Here is a 22576-nt window from a genome sequence, read left to right as displayed (position 1 = left end):
TCCGGTTCTTTCCAAATCAGTGTCGGTGACAGGTCAGCGTTCTTGTATTTCTTTTTCCTTTTCGTCCCCTCTCCAATTTCTTTGGGTCATCAACCGTAATCTGTATGTTTGCTGTCTATTCCCATTATGAGGTGCAGGTATGTTTTTTTTTCTCCCTTAAAATTAATGTAATACGCAACCTGAAAATGTCAGTTTTTCTTCTTCTCCTGGAATCAGACACTGAAGGGGCAAATTTCTGGCGATCTAACAAGAATACATTAGTTGAGACCAGAGAACCATTAATTAGATTTATGGAGACAGACGCGTATCAAATCGCCATACTACCGTGTGTGTTAATGTCCTTTAGAGGGAGAATTTTATTCTTAATTAAGCATTTGTTTATACAGCAGCCAGACGGACTATTAGGGGCACGGTAAACTTTATTTTCATGGTAAAACTGTCACAATTGAAAGTTCGCAGAAGCTCTGTAATTTTCACACTACCAGGTCAAGCTGACCCCGACTTTGGCGCCTCTGAAAAGGCGGCAGAGATATTTGATTCTGATTGGTTACCTTAAATAAGGGGCGTGTTTCCCACACAAAATTTCCTAGGTTTTAATATCGCCACATCGAAAATTTTAATCAGTCTAAGCTTTTCCTGCAAGAGGAAACCCAAGAATATGCTCCGAGGATTTGCAAGAAATTTCCTCGTAAAAGAACTGTTGTCCAAAGGGGACTGTTGTCGAAAGAAACCGACGAACTAATTTGGCGATTAGAGGGAGGAACGTTGAAAGCAAAGGGAGAAAATAGCTCCTGCGACGTATCAATTCTGAGACATATACTGAGAAGTATAGAGAGAAGTGCAGTGGGACGCACAATCCTGTGACGTAATCCTGAGACGTATTAATTTCTGAAATGAATTCTTAGAGTATCTTGAGACGGATGGTAGAAAGTATCATCCTGAGATCCAAGGGTCTGAACTGCTACAGTGGAAGCAGAACAAACTGGGGACGAGCAGGTTATGCAATCGTGCAAGACGTTGACTTCGATTGTTTACTCGATCCTATGATGAACTAAATCTATCAGTAAACAGATCGGCTATTTTATTTAAATCTATTTGTGTTTCTTTGTTATTCGGTGAAAGTTATATTTCTAAAAACAGAGCATATTCCTGATGTAATGAATTCTCACAATTGTTTTATGTAATTGATTAAATTGTTTGTTTACATGTGCGCGGGATCGTGTTGGTTTGTTCTATATATTGCTCAGATCTCTATCTATTTCACCTATAAGTTCACCACTTATATTTATATTTACTCGAACCGGGCAATAACATCGAGGGCGGTCAACCTCTAGATAACGAAAACCAAATTAAGCGGGACACCCACCAGAAAACAACCCCCTTACAGACACTATTCCCACTATTTTTACGTTCGATAGCATAACTCAAAAGAACTAAGCTATGGTCAGTTCGCAATTTGAAAACATACATAAACAAGGTATTAACGTGAATTTGGTATATTCTAAAGGCTACTGATATTCCTAGCTTGAACTATGATATAACTAGGCTTCTTTTATAACTATTACGCCCCACTGTTGGCTATAAATTACCGGCCGAACAATGTCAGTCGACACACGATGGTTTTCTCAGTGGAAAGAATCCACAACTTAATTACAGAAATTAATTAATGAACTTCACGTCTTGTCTTAATTAAATTACTTGCTAACTAGCGATTCATAGACATGGCAAAATCAATTCTTAGTATACATGATACATATCATTTAAGACATAAATTAATTCTCACAATTCGTGTCAGAGTCATGCATGAAATTCCTACAATACATGACGTCTATTAAGTATAAACCACTGAAGCCGAACACCTTCATACAAATGAAATATTGTGTGACATTCTAGAATGCATGAGTTGTATAATATTCATGACAAATGAAGGCAAACAATTAACTTCTAAACTCAAGGAAAATTGAAGCATAAATCTAAATTCAGCAAATAATTACAGACTTACATCAATGCTTATTGTTTGTGATTGAGAGAATATCTTTGTGTCTTTTCCGAGATTCACTCCATTTTCTGTAAAGCCAAATTTCTCTCTGGTTCCGGGTCTCTCAAATCCTTCCAGACCCACGTCCATTGAACGCTTTTTTTAAACGAGAGAAATTACTTATTAATTTTCATCGGAGTCCCTTAGATTTCATTCGGCAGAAAACTTAGACTCACTAATTCTTCGTGAGGGAGACTACTTAAACCTTGGGATTTCGTCTGGGAATACACACACCCTCGTTTAGCTTAGCCAATTAGGATTAATTTTCTCTAATCGTCGGAATAATCTCTTTAGTCCGCCTTTATTAAAAACAATTCTGGAAAATATCATTTTATGACACCTTTTACGATTGGCCCAAGATTTTCCCTAAATTTGTCTCTGGTTTGTCTAAACTCCGTCATTCCCTCCACTTGACCATACATTGACATTGGATCCAAAGAAGACATATTCGATCTCAGAACGTGACCTTTTCTAGAGAGAAAAACTTATCCTAAACATACGGATAAATGTTAATTCTATTGTATGTGTCTGGTTCAAATTCAGGTTAAAATCTTTACAAAATTGTGATTAATATATAGGAATTAAAAAATTCACACGGATAACAGTTTTTCTGATTTTGTCCCTCAATACTCATCTGATCGTTATTACGTCATCGAATGCTTTGTAATGGGAAGCTCGGTCCTTTTAGTTAGCTGTGAGTGGTGATACTAAATGTTGAAAGCTTTGGACCCATAATCACTAACGTTCTTGGTGTTTGCATAAACGAATTAACTCCCGTAATCGAAACAGGTGCTCACATTAATATGCTATAACTATTCTAAATACGGTGATCGGATTTTAAATTGTGAAAGCAAACAGTAGCAATAAAAAGCCAATTCCGAATCCCGAATCCACTATTAAAAGTAGTGACAGAGAACGGGGATAGTGTGAAACTTTCTTTTGTTGCAAGAGTGACAGAATGAGCATTGTCTTGGCATCTTACCACGTGCATTGAAATCTTATGTTGATATTTTAGTGCTTTTTCATCCTTGATATATAAAACTTCAGCACATTATAGGCTATATCATGACGAGGAAACGTGAGCCAAGTGACTTTCGGAGGAACACACCGAAGTTGTCGATCCTGGAGTGGGGGAGGTACCCATCCTGCGTTTCGTGGATTAGGAGTCTGACGCTGAACTAAATGAACTAACGCGACTCGTGACCCCAATTCTTCTGCTGAAATCTCACATCTGATGATGTGTTTAAAAAAACACACAAAACCAACAACATTGGTTTGGTCGCAGTGCTAATATTTCGTGTTTTCTCAAAACTTTCCCACATCATTATAAATGATTCCACAACTTCGAAAAATACAAAAATGTAATTTTTCCAGGATCTACAACTGCCCTAAGGTAGTCGTGAGAGATTTCACAAAATCTGACACCTTCTTCAGTTTGTTTAGTAAATGCTTTGTCATAAATATTGCATTTTATTGCTTGTGAAACATTCTGACTTCGCTTCAGAAAAAAATCCTTGTAAGGCAACACTGAAACAGAATAAAACCTTCACAAAAACACATAAATGAAAAGCAACAACAAGAATAAGAATATGATGCTGATTTTGTGAAATATGTGTCTACAAAACTCCGCAAAGACGTCATGCAAAGTTTTGGAGGTTTCACCTGTGATTAAGCATATTTTTACAAGTCAGTAAGGAAGGTTAGTCAACCCGACTTCTTACTACTGTCGTATCCATTCGTGAATGCAATATAGTCTTATATCCTGTTGATTGTTTCGAAAACTGGTACCAGGTTTTTGGTTCTTACGTGCATATGTGCAGATGTTTTTGCAATGTACGTATATGCGAATATATGTATTTGATATTGTATTATCGACAGAGTGATCTAAACTAGAGCCTTCATGAAAGTAAAGCAAGATAAAGTGAACACATCTGGAGTTTACATAACCTTCAGAGCACTTTGGATCATGAATCAAATAAAATAGGTAAAAAAAGAAGTTTGAAATAATGTTATTATTACCTGCAACTCGTGTGATCCCTGGTAAGCATACACGGCAATAGGCTGGTTAGGCCACCTCATGTTCAAGGTGATAAATAGCTGTATCACGTGTGATCACATGATAATGCTATCTTACCAATTGGGTATTAACCTTCAGGTCGAATTTTTGTCTCACGCGCGGCATCCGTATCAATACGAGTCACCACTGAAATGCTGATGTACATTACAGTCCTCGTATCGTTGCTTACAATTGACCTGGCATACATGTTCTATATAATAACTACAAGGGAGGACACTTCTCTCCTTGCTCGCGCGACCTATTTAAGAATAAAGCTGATGTTTCATAAATTTGACACCGATATTCAGCTCAGGCAGTTGACTGTGTATCCCTGACAAAAGTTTGACTTAATATCATACTTTTAAGGAATGCCAGATAATTTCCCCCACGGTACCGCTCGACATCGCGCCCGCTTAATATGCAAAAACAACGCCCTGAATGGAATAATACTACCTTCTCAATGGCCAACTGAAAATAAGTCATAAATAAATACAGGACGTCATTTTCTTTTAACCAGTGAGAGGACAGTATTCCATTCAGCGCTTTGTTCTTGCATATTAAGCAGGCGCGATCAGGGCCATGTCGAGTGGTACCGTGGGAAAATGTTTTGGCATTCCTACTCTATACTCTATGCAATTTCGTTTACATTTAGAGTAATTGTTGATAATTGCATGAACAATGATCTTATAATGTTGGAGTTATGATCATTGGAGTTTAATATTTGATAGAATCTAAAAGTCATCTAGGTGTCCGATCATCAGTGTTGAATGCTCAAACAAGCTGTCAATGAACTTGCTGTTACGTTATTGGTCATATCTTGGCAGCGAAAGTATTGGACTATGGGTATTGGCATATGTTACAGTTCGCCTGACATACGTCATTCAAAGACTGGTTTATCACATGGTAAAGGTTTGTAGATATTATTGGTTGATCATGGTGTCCTACAACCAGTGCATTGTTAATCAAATCTCCAATGGCTTTCGGTACAATTTTGGAACGAATGTACTTAAGTTATATGAGTGCTCGACGCATAAAACGAGCGGGTCTGGTTTATGACGGATCAGATTTGATAAATGAATGTGCGTTGTGTTGCCACGCCTTTGTGATGACGAAACAGTACCTATTCATTTTTTTTTCTCTCTGAGTCGCAATCAAAAACCGAGATGTAATTAATTTATCTATCTTATCGGTCTGTAAAAGTTAGCTAGCGATATCTTCATCTGTCAGTCCATTTATCTATCCATCTTTTCATCCATCCATACAGTTAACTAACAATAAATCTGAGGCCTCGAGTGGCCGAGTAGTCTAAAGCGCTCACCATTATGGATCACTGCCATCTCACCTTTCTCTGCGTGGGTTCGAGTCTCGGGCTCAGCTAATGTGTCTGTGTGAGAAAGCTTGCCGGTAGCTTCTCGTGGGTTGGTGGTTCTTTCTGGGGTTTTCCCGGGTTCTTCCTCCACCATTAATACTGGCCGCCATGTATATCCTATATTGTGCTGAATAATGGCGTTAAACCCTACAACAACAACAACAAAAACAACAATAAATCTAGCTATTCGTCTGTCCATTCATTTAGCTATGCATCTACCTGTATCTAGTATCTATATGATTCTTGGTGTTCGGGCATTTCCTTCTTTCTTTTCATCTTCTTTCTTTTCATATGTATGTATGTATGTATGTATGTATGTATGCATGTATGTATGTGTTTGTTGTTGTTGTTGTTGTTGTTGTTGTAAGGCTTAACGCCATTTTTCAGCACAAGATAGGCTATACATGGCGGTCAGTATTAATGGTGGAGGAAGAACCCGGTAAAACCCCGGTAAGAACCACCGACCCACGAGAAGCTACTGGCAAGCTTTCTCACATACCCACATTAGCCGAATCCGAGACTCGAACCCACGCAGACAGAGGTGAGATGGCAGTGATCCGTAACGGAGAGCGCTTTAGACCACTCGGCCACTTGGGGCCCTGTATGTGTTTGTGTATGCGTGCGTGCATGTATGTATGTATGTATGTATGTATGTATGTGTGTGTGTGTGTAAACATGTGTGCACTTTAGTACTCAAAATAGCTGCAAAACCATCAGATCTGCGTAATCATTTGTTTGTATTATACACACGGTTCTAACAACATTATATATATATATATATATATATATATATATATATATATATATATATATATATATATATATATATATATATATATATATATATATATATATATATATATATATATATATATATATATATATATGTACGTTTGTATGTATGTATGTTTAGGACTTGTAAATCAAATGATGAGCTCACATGTCGCCCAAGCCAGCTCGTATCGGCTGCCTTAGTTCGATAACTTTGCCAAATAAAAAATTGCTGAAAGTGTGGTTAAAAACCAGCATCAACAAATCAGTTATTAGACACATACAAACGCACGCACGTACGCACGCACGCACACGTATACACACACACACACACACACACACACACACAAACACACTGACGAACGCGCCTCATTTCTCATCACCGTCCAAACGGTGCTAATTTCCTTGGTTAACTTGTTGCTGAATTACATATGTTCCATTGCATTTGCTTTCAGGCAGCGTTCTGTATATGTACATGAATTGGGATTTTATCAAATTATTGGGACGAAAGAAATGACTGTGCAGTGTACGTACACAATACTGCTGAGCTCTAAATACTAGTATGTTTGCATAAGACTGAGTGAATTAGTTTATGAACTTAGATAAGACACGTGATAAGATCTTCATATATGATAGACTTACTGTTTATTCGGTCATCTACCATCACCTTGATCTTGAAAACTCCCACAACAACAATGTGCCTTTATTTACGAACGAATTCTCAAGGCAAGTTATCTAAATAGCATCGTCAGCTTAGATAATTTAAAACCGCGCATCAGTATATAATGTTGGCCACTATAAACAAAGATGTAAAGACACTTCGTGAACAAACATTGTCCTGTAAAAGGGTGTAAAACAGGTCACGACAATAAATATACGGAATGAAATTACCGTACTGCCAGGATACTGCTAAATTAATGGCTCACATACATAACGTGACAAGGGATCTAGTAAGCGCAAAAAAAAGAGCAGGTAGAGTTGTAAATAAAAAAAAACTAATCATATTGCAGGCATTTTTGAAGCGTGACAGAGGATCTGCTGTGCGCAAATATCGATCACAAAGTTCGATGCCGAAGCGCAGAAAAAGATTTGAAATAGAAATTTGACCTCGCCCTGAGAGAGGTAAGTTGAGCAGTTCCGATAAATTCTACTCTCAGGAACACAATCTTTAGATAGTGAGACTGGCAATCTGCACCAAAAAAATATGACAACATTTAAATATTTTAAATAACCCAGTCGCATATATTAACAATTAGTCTTAAAATATATGCATTGAAAATAATGCTATCTCAATAATTCAACGATGCATACATGATTTACCGATTCCGAAAAATGTGAGAAAAAAGTTACACGCCCCTGTCTTACTTGAACTAACAAGAACGAGTTGATACGTATTTCCAAAAGCATACAGTAGCACGGTCACTCCGACCGAATTCTTTAATTAAATACGTATTTTCTAATTTAAAATAAGATGTATTCTGTATACGTGAATTATTTATTTCTGTAGTCCCTCTTCTCAATTTAATCCAGTCGCTCTAATGAAGACACGTGGTACATGAGATTCACCAGAATTTACAGAAAAACACTGTCCAATGTCCACGTATTAGTTTTAGAGTAAAGATAAGCAGTATGCCCCCCCCCCCCTTAAAACTTTAACGTTGTTTTCCTGAGTTTATCGTGGTAAAAGCTGTCAGTTGTTGTTGTTGAATTTAATTATAGTGGCGTGCTAGTTGTTCCTGGTTAAGGGAATGGTGCCACCTCCCCCAGGCTTCTATGGGTTCAAGGAACCCTGATAGTTTGGCCTCAATATGTGGGTCCATAAAGGTCCCTTACAGTTGAATGGTTGGCTGTTATTAGTGGGAAGGAGAGCTCGGAAACGGTTCTGGTTGTTTCACATCGCTGGTTTCTTTTTGCATTTGCCTGGTGTTTCTTGCGTTTTTTTGTTTTTTTCTTTCTTCAAAACGTTCTAAAAAGGGGGGAGTGTTCTATGCTGTTTATAGAGGTTGTTAGTAGAAATCATGTATGAAGAGAGATTTTCAAGGTTATTATTTTATTACTAGTCGAGGTGTTTAGGGTGTGCTTCCTACGTTATGTTATTTATAAGTTTTTAGATATTGCCTCTTTAAGTTATTTATTTATTAATGTTTTTAGAGATTGAATGTTATTTATACTTTATTTAGCAAGAGACTGGAGTCCTAGCCGATTACACGGTTCGTTAAGGACATCTAGGACATCCGATTTTGCGTTATGTAAGCTGTGTGAGTCGGCAAGTGACAGTTTATACCACGATAAGCTCAGAAAAAAAACCGTTAAACTCATAAGTGAAATTTCAGTTTTTCGCTATGTTATTTTTGTTTGCTTCATTAAAAAACAGAAATCTTAATTGAGCGTAGTAATACATGTTTGTGGTTTTCTGTTACGTAGCTATTTATAGCACTTGGGATCGTCCTGCTTGATCGTAATAAGGTCATCATAATACCAGTCGTTCAAGCAATGGAAGCCAAATGTATTCAATTATTTATTTTTAAAAATTGTTAGAATGTTCTTTTCCATTAATGCTTACTTCGTGTCTGCCTTAACTGGCAGTGTTTATCTTAGGCTGTACACGTGACTCTATTTATAGAAGTGGGTATTCTTAGAAAAGTAGTTCTCCTTGCAGTTCATACAGAAATAAACGCAATTCATTTTGATCACGTGGTAACATTCTGACCAATGGAAATGTTACTTTTCTTTACCATATACTGGCATTGCCATTATATATTATTGACTTCTGGAACAGATAGAAACTGGTCAAACGATTTCGAGATATGTAGAACCTTTTTCAAGGCGGACGACACAAAGAAGGAGCAATTACAAACAAACAAAACTTAAACGTAAATAAAAGATGCATTTAGATGTTGCCTTCTTACTGGTTAAACAATATATATTGATGTACAAAATATACTTATTTATGATCAAAACATCGACCAAGTTTAAACTGAAGCTGCTCAACAAACTGGAATTAATGAAGATAAAATGTTGATAACAATTCTCCTTTTGACTATTGAAACTCGGGGTACAATGAACTTACTTGCTTTGAAAAGTGTTACTAGCCTATTGAAACTCGGGGTACAATGTACTTACTTGCTTTGCAAAGTGTTACTAGCCTATTGAAACTCGGGGTACAATGAACTTACTTGCTTTGAAAAGTGTTACTAGCCTATTGAAAACCGGGGTAAAATGAACTTACTTGCTTTGAAAAGTGTTACTAGCCTATTGAAACTCGGGGTACAATGAACTTACTTGCTTTGAAAAGTGTTACTAGCCTATTTAAACTCGGGGTAAAATGAACTTACTTGCTTTGAAAAGTGTTACTAGCCTATTGAAAACCGGGGTACAATGTACTTACTTGCTTTGCAAAGTGTTACTAGCCTATTGAAACTCGGGGTACAATGTACTCACTTGCTATGAAAAGTGTTACTAGCCTATTGAAACTCGAGGTACAATCTACTCACTTGCTTTGAAAAGTGTTACTAACCTATTGAAACTCGGGGTACAGTCTCCTCACTTGCTTTGAAAAGTGTTACTAGCCTATTGAAACTCGGGGTACATTGTACTTACTTGCTTTGAAAAGTGTTACAAGCCTATTGAAACTCGGGGTACAATGTACTCACTTGCTATGAAAAGTGTTACTAGCCTATTGAAACTCTGGGTACAATGTACTTGCTTTGAAAAGTGTTACTAGCCTATTGAAACTCGGGGTACAATGTACTTACTTGCTTTGAAAAGTGTTACTAGCCTATTGAAACTCGGGGTACAATGTACTCACTTGCTATGAAAAGTGTTACTAGCCTATTGAAACTCTGGGTACAATGTACTTGCTTTGAAAAGTGTTACTAGCTAGTACCTCAATATCGATTTAAGCAAAACGTATTTTCTTTCAAATGCAAGGATCAAAAACTGATGTCGTCTGATTACATTGAAAACTGACATAATTGCAAGCTTATCTACATGCTGAGGAATTTAGAAACCTAACAGAACATATATGAAATATTACGGCTTCGTTCATTAGATTATAACTTATACACATATACGGCATTTCTTCTTGCGCACTGGAAAACTTGTGCAAAATTTCATCGCTGCACGAGTAGTTAACAGGCAGTCTCTTTACAAAGAATGTTGCATAACATGTCACAGGTTTGCGATGATAATGTGCAAGAGTATGGATTTAGCCCATCGATATATCTAGGGATTTAGCACATCGTTATACCTTGTGACTATTAGTCAATCAATACACATTGGGACCTAGCCTATCTTTACACAGAGTGACCCAGACAGTCATTACAGATAGGGATTTAGCCCATCACTACACATCGGGACCAAGACTATCATAACATAGAGGGACCTAGGCCATCATTACACTGAGGAACTTGTCAGCCCAACAGTAAACATAAGAGCCTAGCCCATCATTACACAGAGGGATCTAGCCCATCATTAATACATCGACGGATTTATTAGGCCATCACTAAACAGTTGCACCTAGCCCATTATTGCACAGAAGGCCTAACCTTTAGGACCCAGTCAGTCATTACACGTAGTGACTTAGCCAAGCCCATAATTAAACATAGGGACCTAGCCTGCCATTACACAAAGGGACCGAGAAACTTGCACGTGCAGTTATATAGAACATTAATCGCCTCTGATTAAACTAATTCTCTGTCAAGATTGTGTACCCTGTCACAAGGTTGCAAGTGTGTAACCTGTCATAAGGTTGTAAGCGCATGACACAATGGAAGTGTATGAGTTGGCCCATCATTTACATCTAGCCTATCATTGCACCTTGAAATGTCTTAACCCATTACTCACAATGGGACCTAACCCATCACTGATGAACCTGAAACAGGAGCTCTTGAATGAATGTGTTTTGATACGTAAAAGCATCATTATCACAAATATGAATAGTTTCTCTCCAGCAGGTAGGCCGAGTTGCTCTATGACACCTACGTCAACCACAGCCTGAAGAACACTGCACTGCTTCATACGGTTTACAGTCAAGATATTTGTCTATTTCGACAATTTTTTTGGGCAGAGACCTTTCTGAAGATAATACGATGGTTTCAATATCTATTGAAAATAACAAAACATGTGACCAAGACCGGTCTGTCTAAACCAAAAGAAAATTGTAATTTAGTAACAGATAGTAAAGAATCATCAAAATAAAAACGCCCTCTTATATAAGAAACATCAATCACCAGGTCATCTTTGCAAACACTCACTTCCATCAGTTGGAATAGATAATGACAAATGAAAATAAATCTTTGATGTCGCACATAATTAGTTTGAACTTCAATGTGCAAAATGGGGATAGAGTTTTTGCTGCATTGTGTCATATGATAAAACGTTATTTTATCATAGGCGTTCACACCAGTTAGGCACAAAATCTAAAATTCTCAAACAATACTTATTTTAGACTTAGTTATGTATAGTTGCATAAATTCATCACGCTTGTTTGTGTTTATTGTTTGTCTTGTCTGTTTCTGTCTTCTAATTGTCCTCGATAAAGACTGTGAGAGTCCAAGGTGGCTATGCTAGTTATAACCTAGCTTTGCTCTATTCGTTTTTTTTTTTAGCATCTATCAACACACGCGTTCCTTGCTGGATAAAGTGTATTTCAAACGACCGTTATTTAGCATTATATAGCTGTTTCTACTAACGATCTATTCTGCAGATAGCGACAAGACGTTTGGTTTGACAGTAATGGTGCATGCTTATGGCAAATCCTTTAAGATATCACGGACACTTCTGACCTTTGCTGGGTGAGAGCGGTAACTCTGATACAATTTTTACCAAGAAAATGTTTAATTGGTTAATGTACTTTATAATTACTTTACCGCTGCATTCAATCCTTTTTGACAGAAAGAAAATCCAACAATGCAAGAATTACGGTATGACCTTCGCCCATTCTGCCTTTCCACGCTCATTGAAATCTGCCGTTTGTCGAGCGTTTTTGTTGATGGTGTTACGCCACTTTTAACACTTTGATTGTCTTTATCATACCGAGGAAATTAGAACTAAGTGTTTTCCCAAGGACACACTCAGAGAGCAGATCGCGGAGGTGGGGTATTGAGCCGAGGACCCTTGGATTACGAGTCCATCGCTCTGAGCTACCAAAGCTCGTAAAGTCTTCTCTTTAAATCGGATCATCTGTTTAAACACACACACACACACACACACACACACACACACACACACACAGAGTTCTTGCCGCATTTTGAATATATCGTGTTTTCTTAAATCTTTGTCACAGCAATCAAGAACATTACAAATCTACTTTTTCTAGTACCTGCAGCTGCCGTAACGTAGCCGTGAGAGATGCCCGAGTTCTTACTACCATCAATTCCATTGGATAATGCGCTGAACAATCTTAAACCCTATTGATTACTTCGAAAAGAGGTAGACATTCAGCTGCCTTTACAGGCATATATACATACATATTTATGTACTTACGTACATGCCATCTGCTATATTTGTAAACACGACCACCCATAAGATCTATATTTATCCCTGAAATTGTATTATCGGCACGGGGTGATTTAAAAGGTAGCATTATGAAAGTAAATGCAAGATAACGTGAACACTCCCAATATTTACATAATCTTTAGAGTGTTTTGAGATTTTTAATGGCATACAATATGCATTAAAAACGAGCTTCAAAAATTAATATTATTATTACCTGCAGTTCGTGTACTCCCTGCTCAGCATACACGTCAATAGGCTGGTTTGCCTGCCTCACGTTCGAAGTTATATATATCTGTATCACGTGTGATCAGATGATAATGCTATCATACCAAGTGGGTATTAACCTTCAGGTCGATTTTTGTCTCAAGAGCGGCATCCGTATCAGTCAGGGTCAGCACTGAAATGCTGATATACATCGACAAATATCGGTAGTTTGGCACAACCAGGGACTGACGAAATGGGGATTCGGCATCGTTACGATAATGTCATAAAACAATTTTTTCTTAGTGTAAGGTAAGAATATACAGTTTGTCCCCCAAAAACGCAGAAAAAATTCACTCATTGACTGTGCTGACAATGCCAGTAAAAATGCCAAGAACACAAGTAGTGAAAGGGGATACTTTACGGACAATGGGAATTAGCATTACAGGGACCCCTGGGTCAGATTACGGACAGTGGAAATTTAACATGGCGAAAAATCGTGGGTCAGATTACGGACAAGGGGAATTAACATGGGAATAAATCGTGGGACAATCTACGGACAAGGGGAATTTAACATGGGTTTTTTTTAAATTTTAAAAAAAATTTTTAAAAAAGGGGTAGGCAATTCAAAGACTATCTCTTTTCGAGAAATATGGCTGGCCCTGAAAAGGGCCTTTGGTTTATGTTAATATTCCCTTAACATAAAGGGCATTTGCGACATCTTCTTTTCCTCAAACTTCGTCTTACAGCAGGGCCATACATCAGAGTCCTCTTGAGGCAACCTTGTCTCTCTATATAGACTCTTCTTATCCACAGACTGCTGTTGGTCCTGTAGACAACGGTCCACTTGGATCGGACATACATGAGCATGTCCGTCCTGAACATCATTGTTGACACAAGAGTTGAAGATTCAACGTCGGTCCACATGTTGAGGCTCCGAGAATAGGTGAATCAATGTAGTGAACTGCGCTTATTTATAGGGACAGGAAGGATTGAAACGGATTGAGTTCATTCACCAATCCGAACACGCGTTACAGAATTCAGTCAGCCCGCATCCAATCCGAAGAGAGCAGTCTGTGACGTCACGTAGTCAATATAGATTCGCTAGCGCTTGTGTGCAGTCAATCTATGCGATAGTGATTCAACATGACGGAAACTCAGAAAACGATCCAGTGGGGTGCACCAGCAGGGGAGACTGCCCAAGGGAACTCGGACTTACTTTCAGAAGAAGTGAATTGGGATTTTGTGGATTTTCTCTCCTCGCAAGAATTTGTTCCGGAACCTTCGTTACCTTCTTCATTACCGCAAGTGGAAAATTTTAGACAGAGACAGAAAGAAGAATTGGAGAAATTTATACAACGACAAAAGGAAGCGGAACAGGCTTTTCTCCTACAGCAACAGCAACAAGAAGAAGAGGTAAGAAAAAAACAACAGCAGCAACAGCAAGAAGAAGTAGCAGCAAAGAAACAAGAGGGTGAAAATCAAACGGTCACGGTACTGTTGGACATTTTAGCGGAGTTAAGAAGTCTGAAACAAATGTATCAGACTTCTTTATCACGACCGAAGAGAATACGACCTTCCCGAGCCAAACACGCCAACCCTGTGACTAAGCCTACCGTACCACCCTTAGTGATTTCAACCCAATCATCATCAACATTACGCAGTCCAGAAGTAGGCCTCGGCCGTGGCAAAGGCATAAGGCAGTTAAAGTTGATTGCTTAAACTCACCCCTACACCAAAAAAGGCCCTTTTCAGGGCCACCCACATTTCTCGAAAAGAAATACAATTTCAATTTGCCAATAACTCAAAAAACCCCACCCATTTTACCTTATAGTACGTGTCTGTGTATGAGTGCGTGAGTGTAGCTTCTTATTTTAAAATCAAAACTCAAAGACTCTTACCTTATATCATTCATTTATTCTTTTCTCCATTTTTTACAACCCAATTTACAATTCACATCACAACACTTTAATTAAAAGTTCATTGATTTCTTCTTTTCTCCTTGTTTAGTCTCTCTGTTTTTTGAATTTCTTCACTGTCACACTCTTTTCCTCTTCTTCTTCCTCCTCGCTTTCATCCCTTCTTCTTTTTTTCTCCTGTTTCTTTTTCTTCACCTGTCTTCTTTTTTCCTCAGAAGAATCCCTCTCTTCCTCTGAAGAATCCCTCTCTTCTTCTGAAGAATTCCTCTTTTCTTCTGACTCCTCTTGTTTCTTTTTTGGGCAATCTGGAGACCAATGTCCTTTTTCTTTACAATAATAACAGGTATCTTGACTTTTGTCTTTTTTAGTCCCTGTTTTTGTTCTTTTTTGACGGTCTGGACACTCTGAAGACCAATGCCCTTTCTTCTGACAGATATAGCAAGTATCTTGACTTTTATCTCTAAAGGAAGGAGAGTAGTCCGTCGGCTGGTCTGAAGAGAATTTTCTAATGACCCCTCGCAAAGCTCTGACGAAACGTTCCATCTGGTTAGTCTCTTCCATCGTTGTGCTCGGCTTGAGAGTGAAATGAATAGTGAAAGGACAAGACACACACCCTTTTATATACGCTGGTCTGCTATGACTATAAAGTAGTTTATGGTGTTTGAACTTGAGTCATTTGACTTTTTGCTTTCAAGATGAAACGATCCCATTCATTCGAGAAGAAAGAAGAAGAAAGTAAGAGGCAGAAACGTGATCTATCGCCTCGTACCAGGGCTGAAATCTTGGCACAAATTCATGCCAGTGATTTTGAAGAGGACATGAGTGAACCAGAATCCCAACCCTCTAAACCAAGTTCATCACCCTTAGTCAACCCTGAAAAGTACTATTCCATTCGAGAGACGGAAAAGCGCTCCTCTAGAAAATTTAGAACTACGGCTTACAAATACACGGTGAAGTTTAAAGATTTCAAGTCCGACGTGCCGTTAGAGAAAGCAGAAGTGTTCATCACCGAGGTGTGGGATTCTTTGCTCACTTCACTCAAGCGACAATGTCAACCCAAAGAAGACGATCGCTTGAGACTTTCCATACAACACGACGGTTTGAAATCCCCTGTTTGGATCGAGTTTAGCACCCCTGCAGAATTAACTGCTTCCAAAGTCATGGACAAGATTCAACACGTACAACAATCTAATGATCAGTTTGACATCACCGATGGTAAAGCCACACTGGACATGACCCACGTCTCTCCTCCTCAAGGGACTGGACGTAAAAAGATGTTATTGGTGGACGACCTTCGCAACACCAAAAAGAGTCTCGTCCGAATTAACAACCCTCAAGACCAGATGTGTTTAGCCCGTGCCATCGTGGTGGGACGAACCTATGCCAACAAGAACAACACGGTAGAATGGAAAAGAACCTGGGACACTATTCAACGTTCCGACCGAGCCAAACAACGAAACGAAGCAGAACTCCTGTTACAACAAGCCGGACTGCCCAAAGACACACCCTGCGGCATTCCTGAGATGCAAAAATTGCAAGATGTCCTAGCTCCACGATACACCTTGAAAGTGCACCCTCAAGAAATGCGCGGGCCTCTATTGTTTCGAGGCCAAGATTTTAAGGACGGAAAATACATTCATGTTTATCATCACGATGACCATTTCGATACCATTACCAGTATCACCGGATTCCTGGGATACGGTTATTACTGTGAGAAATGTGACTATGGTTATAATAATCGAGAGCAACACAAACATTGTGGATGGAAATGCTCAGGATGTTTGGCCTCTCCACCCTGTCTGAGCGAAGAACCAGTGCCTTGTTCCACTTGTCTGCGCACGTTTGTCAGCCCTACCTGTTACCAACAACATTTGAAGACGCAAGGTTCACAGAAGAAATGCGCTTGTCAACTCCTGAGATTGTGCCCTACGTGTGGACAAGGCATACGTACCAATAATACCAAGGCACACGTATGTTCAGGAAAGAAAAAATGTCACATTTGTCACCACATCGCCGACTTGGAACACGAATGTTACGTGCAAAAATACCAACCCCCACCAGAGAAAGAGGACGGTCACAAGAAGAAAGGCAATTTCATCTTTTTCGATTTCGAATGCATGCAAGAGACTGGCATTCACATTCCTAATTTCTGCGTGGCTCATCGAGCGTGCGAGAAGTGCATTCAAGAACCTATCTTCAGTCATTGCCCTCACTGTAGCAAGATTCCCGGAGGGCGTGAAAAAATCTTTCGGGGACCAAACACGTTAGCCGATTTTGCCCAATGGGTCTTAGACCCCGTCGACAAGACGTGGAGCCAAGAGGACATCGAACGTTACGGAGATTGTCATCGCCATGCCACGGTGATGGCTCACAATTTCTCCGGATACGATGGACAGTTTCTTCTCAGATACTATACGGAACAAGGCACCGAGCGTCCTAAAGTGACTTTGAACGGAGCCAAAATCATTTTCATGCAAGTGGGACAAGTACAGTTTAAAGATTCGATGAGCTATTTGGCCATGCCTTTGAGTCGAATGCCTAAAACGTTTGGAATGACAGAAATGGCTAAAGGGTACTTTCCACACTTTTTCAATACGGAAGCCAATCAACACGCCGTTCTACCCCATTTACCTGAGGCTCACTATTACGACCCCGACAACATGCGTACCGAACAACGAGAAGCTTTCTACGCTTGGTACCAGATTCACGCCTCGGACCCTTTCGACTTTCAGGAAGAAATGCTAAAGTATTGTCGTTCCGACGTGGACATTTTACGGCGTTGCTGTGGAAAATTTCGAGAACTGTTCATGGAACACGGAGGGGTCGATCCTTTGAAAGAAGCTTGCACCATTGCCAAAGCGTGTTCCTTAGTGTATCGACAACGATTCATGCCTGAAAAGACCGTGGCTGTCATCAGTCCTCAAACGACCCACTTTGTCAAACGTCAATACTCGGTCAAAGCCCTACGTTGGTTACATTACTTGTGCGACAAGGAAGACAAGTGGATTCAGCATGCCCGCAACGGAGGGGGCGAAAAGACCATCGGAACGTATTTGGTCGATGGCTGGGACTTAGAAAACCCCAAGATCGTGTACGAGTTTAACGGTTGCTTATTTCACGGATGTCCCGTCTGTTACCCTGACCGTGGCACTAAAAATCAGTTTTTGCAACGAACCATGGAAGACTTGTACCAGGACACTTGTCAGCGACGCCTAAAGTTAGAACAGCAAGGATACCAAGTGGTGGAAATGTGGGAACACGAGTACGATCACCGTATGAAAACCGATCCCGAGTTTAAACGTGCCGTGGAAAGTTACCAGTTCATGGACCCACTGAACCCGAGGGATAGTTTGTACGGAGGAAGGACCAATGCCACCTGTTTGCTGTACCAAGCCGACGAAGAGATAGGAGAAGAAATCAAATACTTGGACGTGTGTTCGCTGTATCCCTACGTGTGCAAATATTGTCGCTTTCCTGTAGGGCACCCGCAATTGTTAACGGAACACATCGACCTGAAAAACATTCGACAATACGAAGGCTTGATCAAGTGTAAAGTTTTGCCTCCCACGAACCTATACCATCCCGTCTTACCTCACCATTGTCAAGGCAAATTGATGTTTCCCTTGTGCCGTACTTGTGCCGAAACGTGCAACCAAGATCAACCTTGTCAGCACAGCCAGGAAGAACGGGCCTTGACGGGAACCTGGGTCAGCGTAGAATTGTTCAAAGCTTTGGACATGGGATACCAACTGTTAGAAGTGTACGAAATTTGCCACTTTCCCAAGACACAACAGTACCGCAAGGGTGATCCCAGTCAGAAAGGCATTTTCGCCGACTACGTGGATGCCTTTTTGAAACTGAAGCAAGAAGCCAGCGGCTATCCTTCCTGGTGTCACACTCCCGAAGACCAAATACAATTCAAAGAGAAATACTACGAACAAGAAGGCATCACTTTAGACCACATCGAGAAAAACGAAGGCAGGCGATCGTTTGCCAAAGTGATGTTAAATTGCTTGTGGGGTAAAATGGCACAACGACCGTGTTTACCCAAGACGGAATATTTGACAGAACCTTCCCGCTACTTCCAGATGATTCACGACAAAACCAAATACATGAAACACGTGGACGTCGTTCGAGAGAATTTGATCTTGGTCAATTACGAAGAAGATCTGGACTTTGTACAAGACGACCCTTTTGGAAATGTCATCATTGCGGCTTACGTGACAGCCCATGCTCGCTTAAAATTGTACGAAGCTTTAGAACTGTTAGAAGAACGCGTCCTGTACTTTGACACGGACAGTTGCATTTACATCCATCACCCGATTCAACATCACCCTGACATCGAAGGAGACCGTTTAGGAGCCTGGACAGACGAGCATCCCGACGACAAGATTCTAAGTTTCGTCAGTGGCGGTCCTAAAAATTACGGCTACGAATACCGGGACAAACAAGGAGAAGTGCACACGACGTGCAAAGTGAAAGGACTGACTCTGAATTATCGTACCAGTCGAGTGGTCAACTTTGGGGTATTGAAAGAAGCCTTGCAATCGGGAGAGGATGGAAACTTTAAAGTGACCACTCACCAACCGAACAAGATTGTACGTTTACCCACTCACCACATCGTCAGTCGACCTTTGGAAAAAGTTTATCAAATCGTGTACCAGAAGCGAGTTCGACTTCCCAATCATTTCACCTTACCGTACGGTCACGTCGGTATTGGTCTGTATATAAAAAGGAACCCTAGGCAAAATCGATAGTTCATTGTGACTACCAAGACTGAGCGAACAAGATGAATACTTTCAGAGAAACACAGAACAAGTTGTTTAGAAGGGCACAATTCAAGTGTGAGGCTTCGGAAGTGGAATGCGATTGTGAGCCTTGCGATGGGACCGATGCTGTACCTTGTGACCTGAGCGATGCCGTAAAGCATCATGGGAACTTTAGTGCCCCTACCCCTGTCATGGAAAGTGATGCTGTGCGTGTCAAACCTGTGGGATGCGAAAGTGATGCCGCTCGTCCTCTTGGACATTTTACTGGGTTTCGTTTTAAAGGGGAATGTTCACCTTCACGTTTACCTCCCTACGGATGTCATCCAGCCCTGAGCAAACTCCTGCCCATTTCACTCAACCCTCATCGAAACGAACCTGTGAAAAACGAATATTCGTTTCCTGTGCGTTTGTCGGAATACTGCGACTTTGAAAATCGTCTTCAATCGTTCAAAGGAAAATGGCCTAAGTATCTGGGAGGACCGACCCCCGAAGAATTAGCCAGAGCCGGATTTTTCTACTTGGGCGAAGGAGATAAAGTCAAGTGCTTCAGTTGCAGTGTGTCACTTCACCACTGGGAACCGCAAGATTCGGCCTACGTAGAACATGCTCGATGGTCACCGAATTGTCATTACTTACCTTTAGTGGGACCGAGACATTGAAGTAACTTTTTACCATAATAATCTGTTCATGGATACTTTACAAGAGAACATTCGTGCTTTGCCTGTGGAGTTGAGAGAACGCATTTATCGAGAACTGGTCAAAATACAAGTGAAACGTAAAGAACAATTGCATCCGATACGTCACCGGTGTTTGAACCACTGGTACCTGAAGGCTATACAAGGACTGATTCAATTGAAAGTGTTCCATTGGACAGACATTGATCAACGACCTCCTGGTTATAAAAAGGAATGGTTTGGTATTGACGATTTTATCTACTACATTGTAAACGTACTGCATCGAATTCCAGAGGAAGAGTTAACGAATTACCAACATCTTGAACACAATGTCAACTTGGTGAAAGAGGAAACTTCTGAACGAATTGTAATGTGTAGATTAGTGACTCAACGATTTAAATTCGACACTGAAGTGAAACCATGTTTGTGCAAAGAGTACATTTCTTGTGTCAGACCAAAGAGGATTTAGTATGACCTATTCATGGATACTTTGCTAGAGAACATTCGTGCTTTGCCTGTGGAGTTGAGAGAACGCATTTACCGAGAGCTGGTGAAAATACAAGTCAAACGTAAAGAACAATTGCATCCGTTACGTCACCAGATCTTTAACCACTGGTACCTGATTGGTATAAGAGAACTGATTCGTCAGAAATTGTTTCAGTGGTCAGACCTTGTTCAACACTTTGAGTTAGTGAATGATCGAAATGTTCATTATTTTGGTTACTTCGAGATTCACCTACAGCAATACATTGAGGAAGACAAGTTAAAGGATTATCAACATATTTTACGTGGAATCTACTTAGAGGAAGAGGAAACTTCTAAACGAACTCTGAAGTTTCGGTTACAGTATGCAAGATTTAGATTCCCTACTGGAGAACGAAGATCTCTGGCTAGAAAGTACGTGTATTGTTTCCGAAACAAAGAGACTATAAAAACAGGCTGCCATGCCACGACTTATGTCACATGTCATCCAACAGATTCCGTGGAAGGAACTCAATGACCATATTCAAACCGTGGATCATTACCATCGATTATTACAAGAACTGTATCCATTCAATTTGGGACGACAAGTGGTGTGTGTCTTAGTGACTTGTTTTTTGGGATTTCGTTTACCAGCCGATTCTTTGTGGACTCTTTACGATCAGTACTTACCACCTCCATGGCCTTAAATGGTCACGAAAAACTCCTTTTGCTCAAAGCCTTGCGGTTTCATCTGGATACTTCTCGACCTCAACAGGAAAAAAAGATTCGTCAACTTTTAGCTACCCAAGACGTGTATGACGATGTGTGTGTAGCTTGTGACTTACACCCTCATTGGACAGATGTTCGTGACTGGAAAAAGGGGGGTTTTGAGGTTTGGACCCAAGAAGTGGCCCAGTATGCACAAGAGTTGTTCAAGGAAAAAAGTTACTTTTCAACCTGTGTTAGTGACGGTGCCAGAAGAACCCGTCACCGAGAACAACCACTCGCTTCAGGACAGGACTGTCATGGACATTCCTGAAAGGTCATTCCGGGAGGACACTTGTGTGACAATACCTCATGCAGAGACTGTAAGAACATTACACACTGTCCCTAGGACATCTTGGTTAACCAAAACATGTTGTACAGACACTTGTTTATATTCCACTTTGATCACTTTGCTGTGTTTTATATTCCTGTACATCACTATTTGGGTTGTATGTATTTTTGTCTTTCGTGTTCATATTTGAAACATTCAATAAACGTGTTCTGAAAAAAGTATATAAACTCTTGTCTTGTTTGTTTTTTCGTGTCACAAGTGACATTTCTCACACCATGGCTGCCTCTGCTGTCTCTGCTCCCTCTTCCTCTACTGTCAAAGTCATCGACGAACACTTAGATCGTGCCAGTTGGGAGGCTTTGTATCTTCGCCATCCCTTTAACATGCTCATTGCTGGACCTAGCGGTTCAGGCAAAACCGAATTCGTCAAACGTTTGATCGAACATAAACATCATTTGATCGATCGGCCCCCTCAACGGATCGTGTGGTGTTACAAAGAGTGGCAATCGGCGTACAACCTCTTGCGTGAAAGTCAAGGCGATTCCATCGTGTTTGTGGAAGGCATTCCTAAAGAAGACGATGGCATCGTCTCTGACTCCCGTCTAACCCATTTGGTCATTTTCGACGACATGTTAGGAGAAGACGAAGAAGAAATTAAATTGTGGTTTACGCGCAAAGGGCATCACCGTAATGCCAGTGTCGTTTACATCACCCAAAATTTGTTTCAACAAAGTAAAGCCCATCGCACCATCAGTCTCAATG

General features: G+C 40.1%; 1 protein-coding gene across 4 annotated transcripts in view; it reads right to left on the bottom strand.

Annotated features, from left to right (window-relative positions):
* Positions 1 to 13001, bottom strand: part of LOC149782878 (uncharacterized) — a 66710-nt gene extending 53709 nt beyond the window's left edge. The window contains exon 1 of one of the 4 annotated variants that reach the window (XM_089934416.1): positions 12947 to 13001. In XM_089934416.1, coding sequence (XP_089790542.1) covers positions 12947 to 12975 — 29 coding nt within the window. In that variant the 5' untranslated portion in view covers positions 12976 to 13001. Of the gene's footprint in view, positions 1 to 4057; positions 4459 to 6876; positions 6948 to 12946 lie in introns of those variants that run through there. The other 3 variants (XM_089934418.1, XM_089934415.1, XM_089934417.1) reach the window with 3 other exon arrangements.
* Positions 13002 to 22576: the final 9575 nt, after the last annotated feature.

Source organism: Sinohyriopsis cumingii, chromosome 15, assembly GCF_028554795.1.
Source record: "Sinohyriopsis cumingii isolate HCF-2022 chromosome 15, ASM2855479v2, whole genome shotgun sequence".
Lineage (NCBI taxonomy): Eukaryota > Metazoa > Mollusca > Bivalvia > Unionida > Unionidae > Sinohyriopsis > Sinohyriopsis cumingii.
This window is presented reverse-complemented; position numbering and strand designations above follow the sequence as displayed.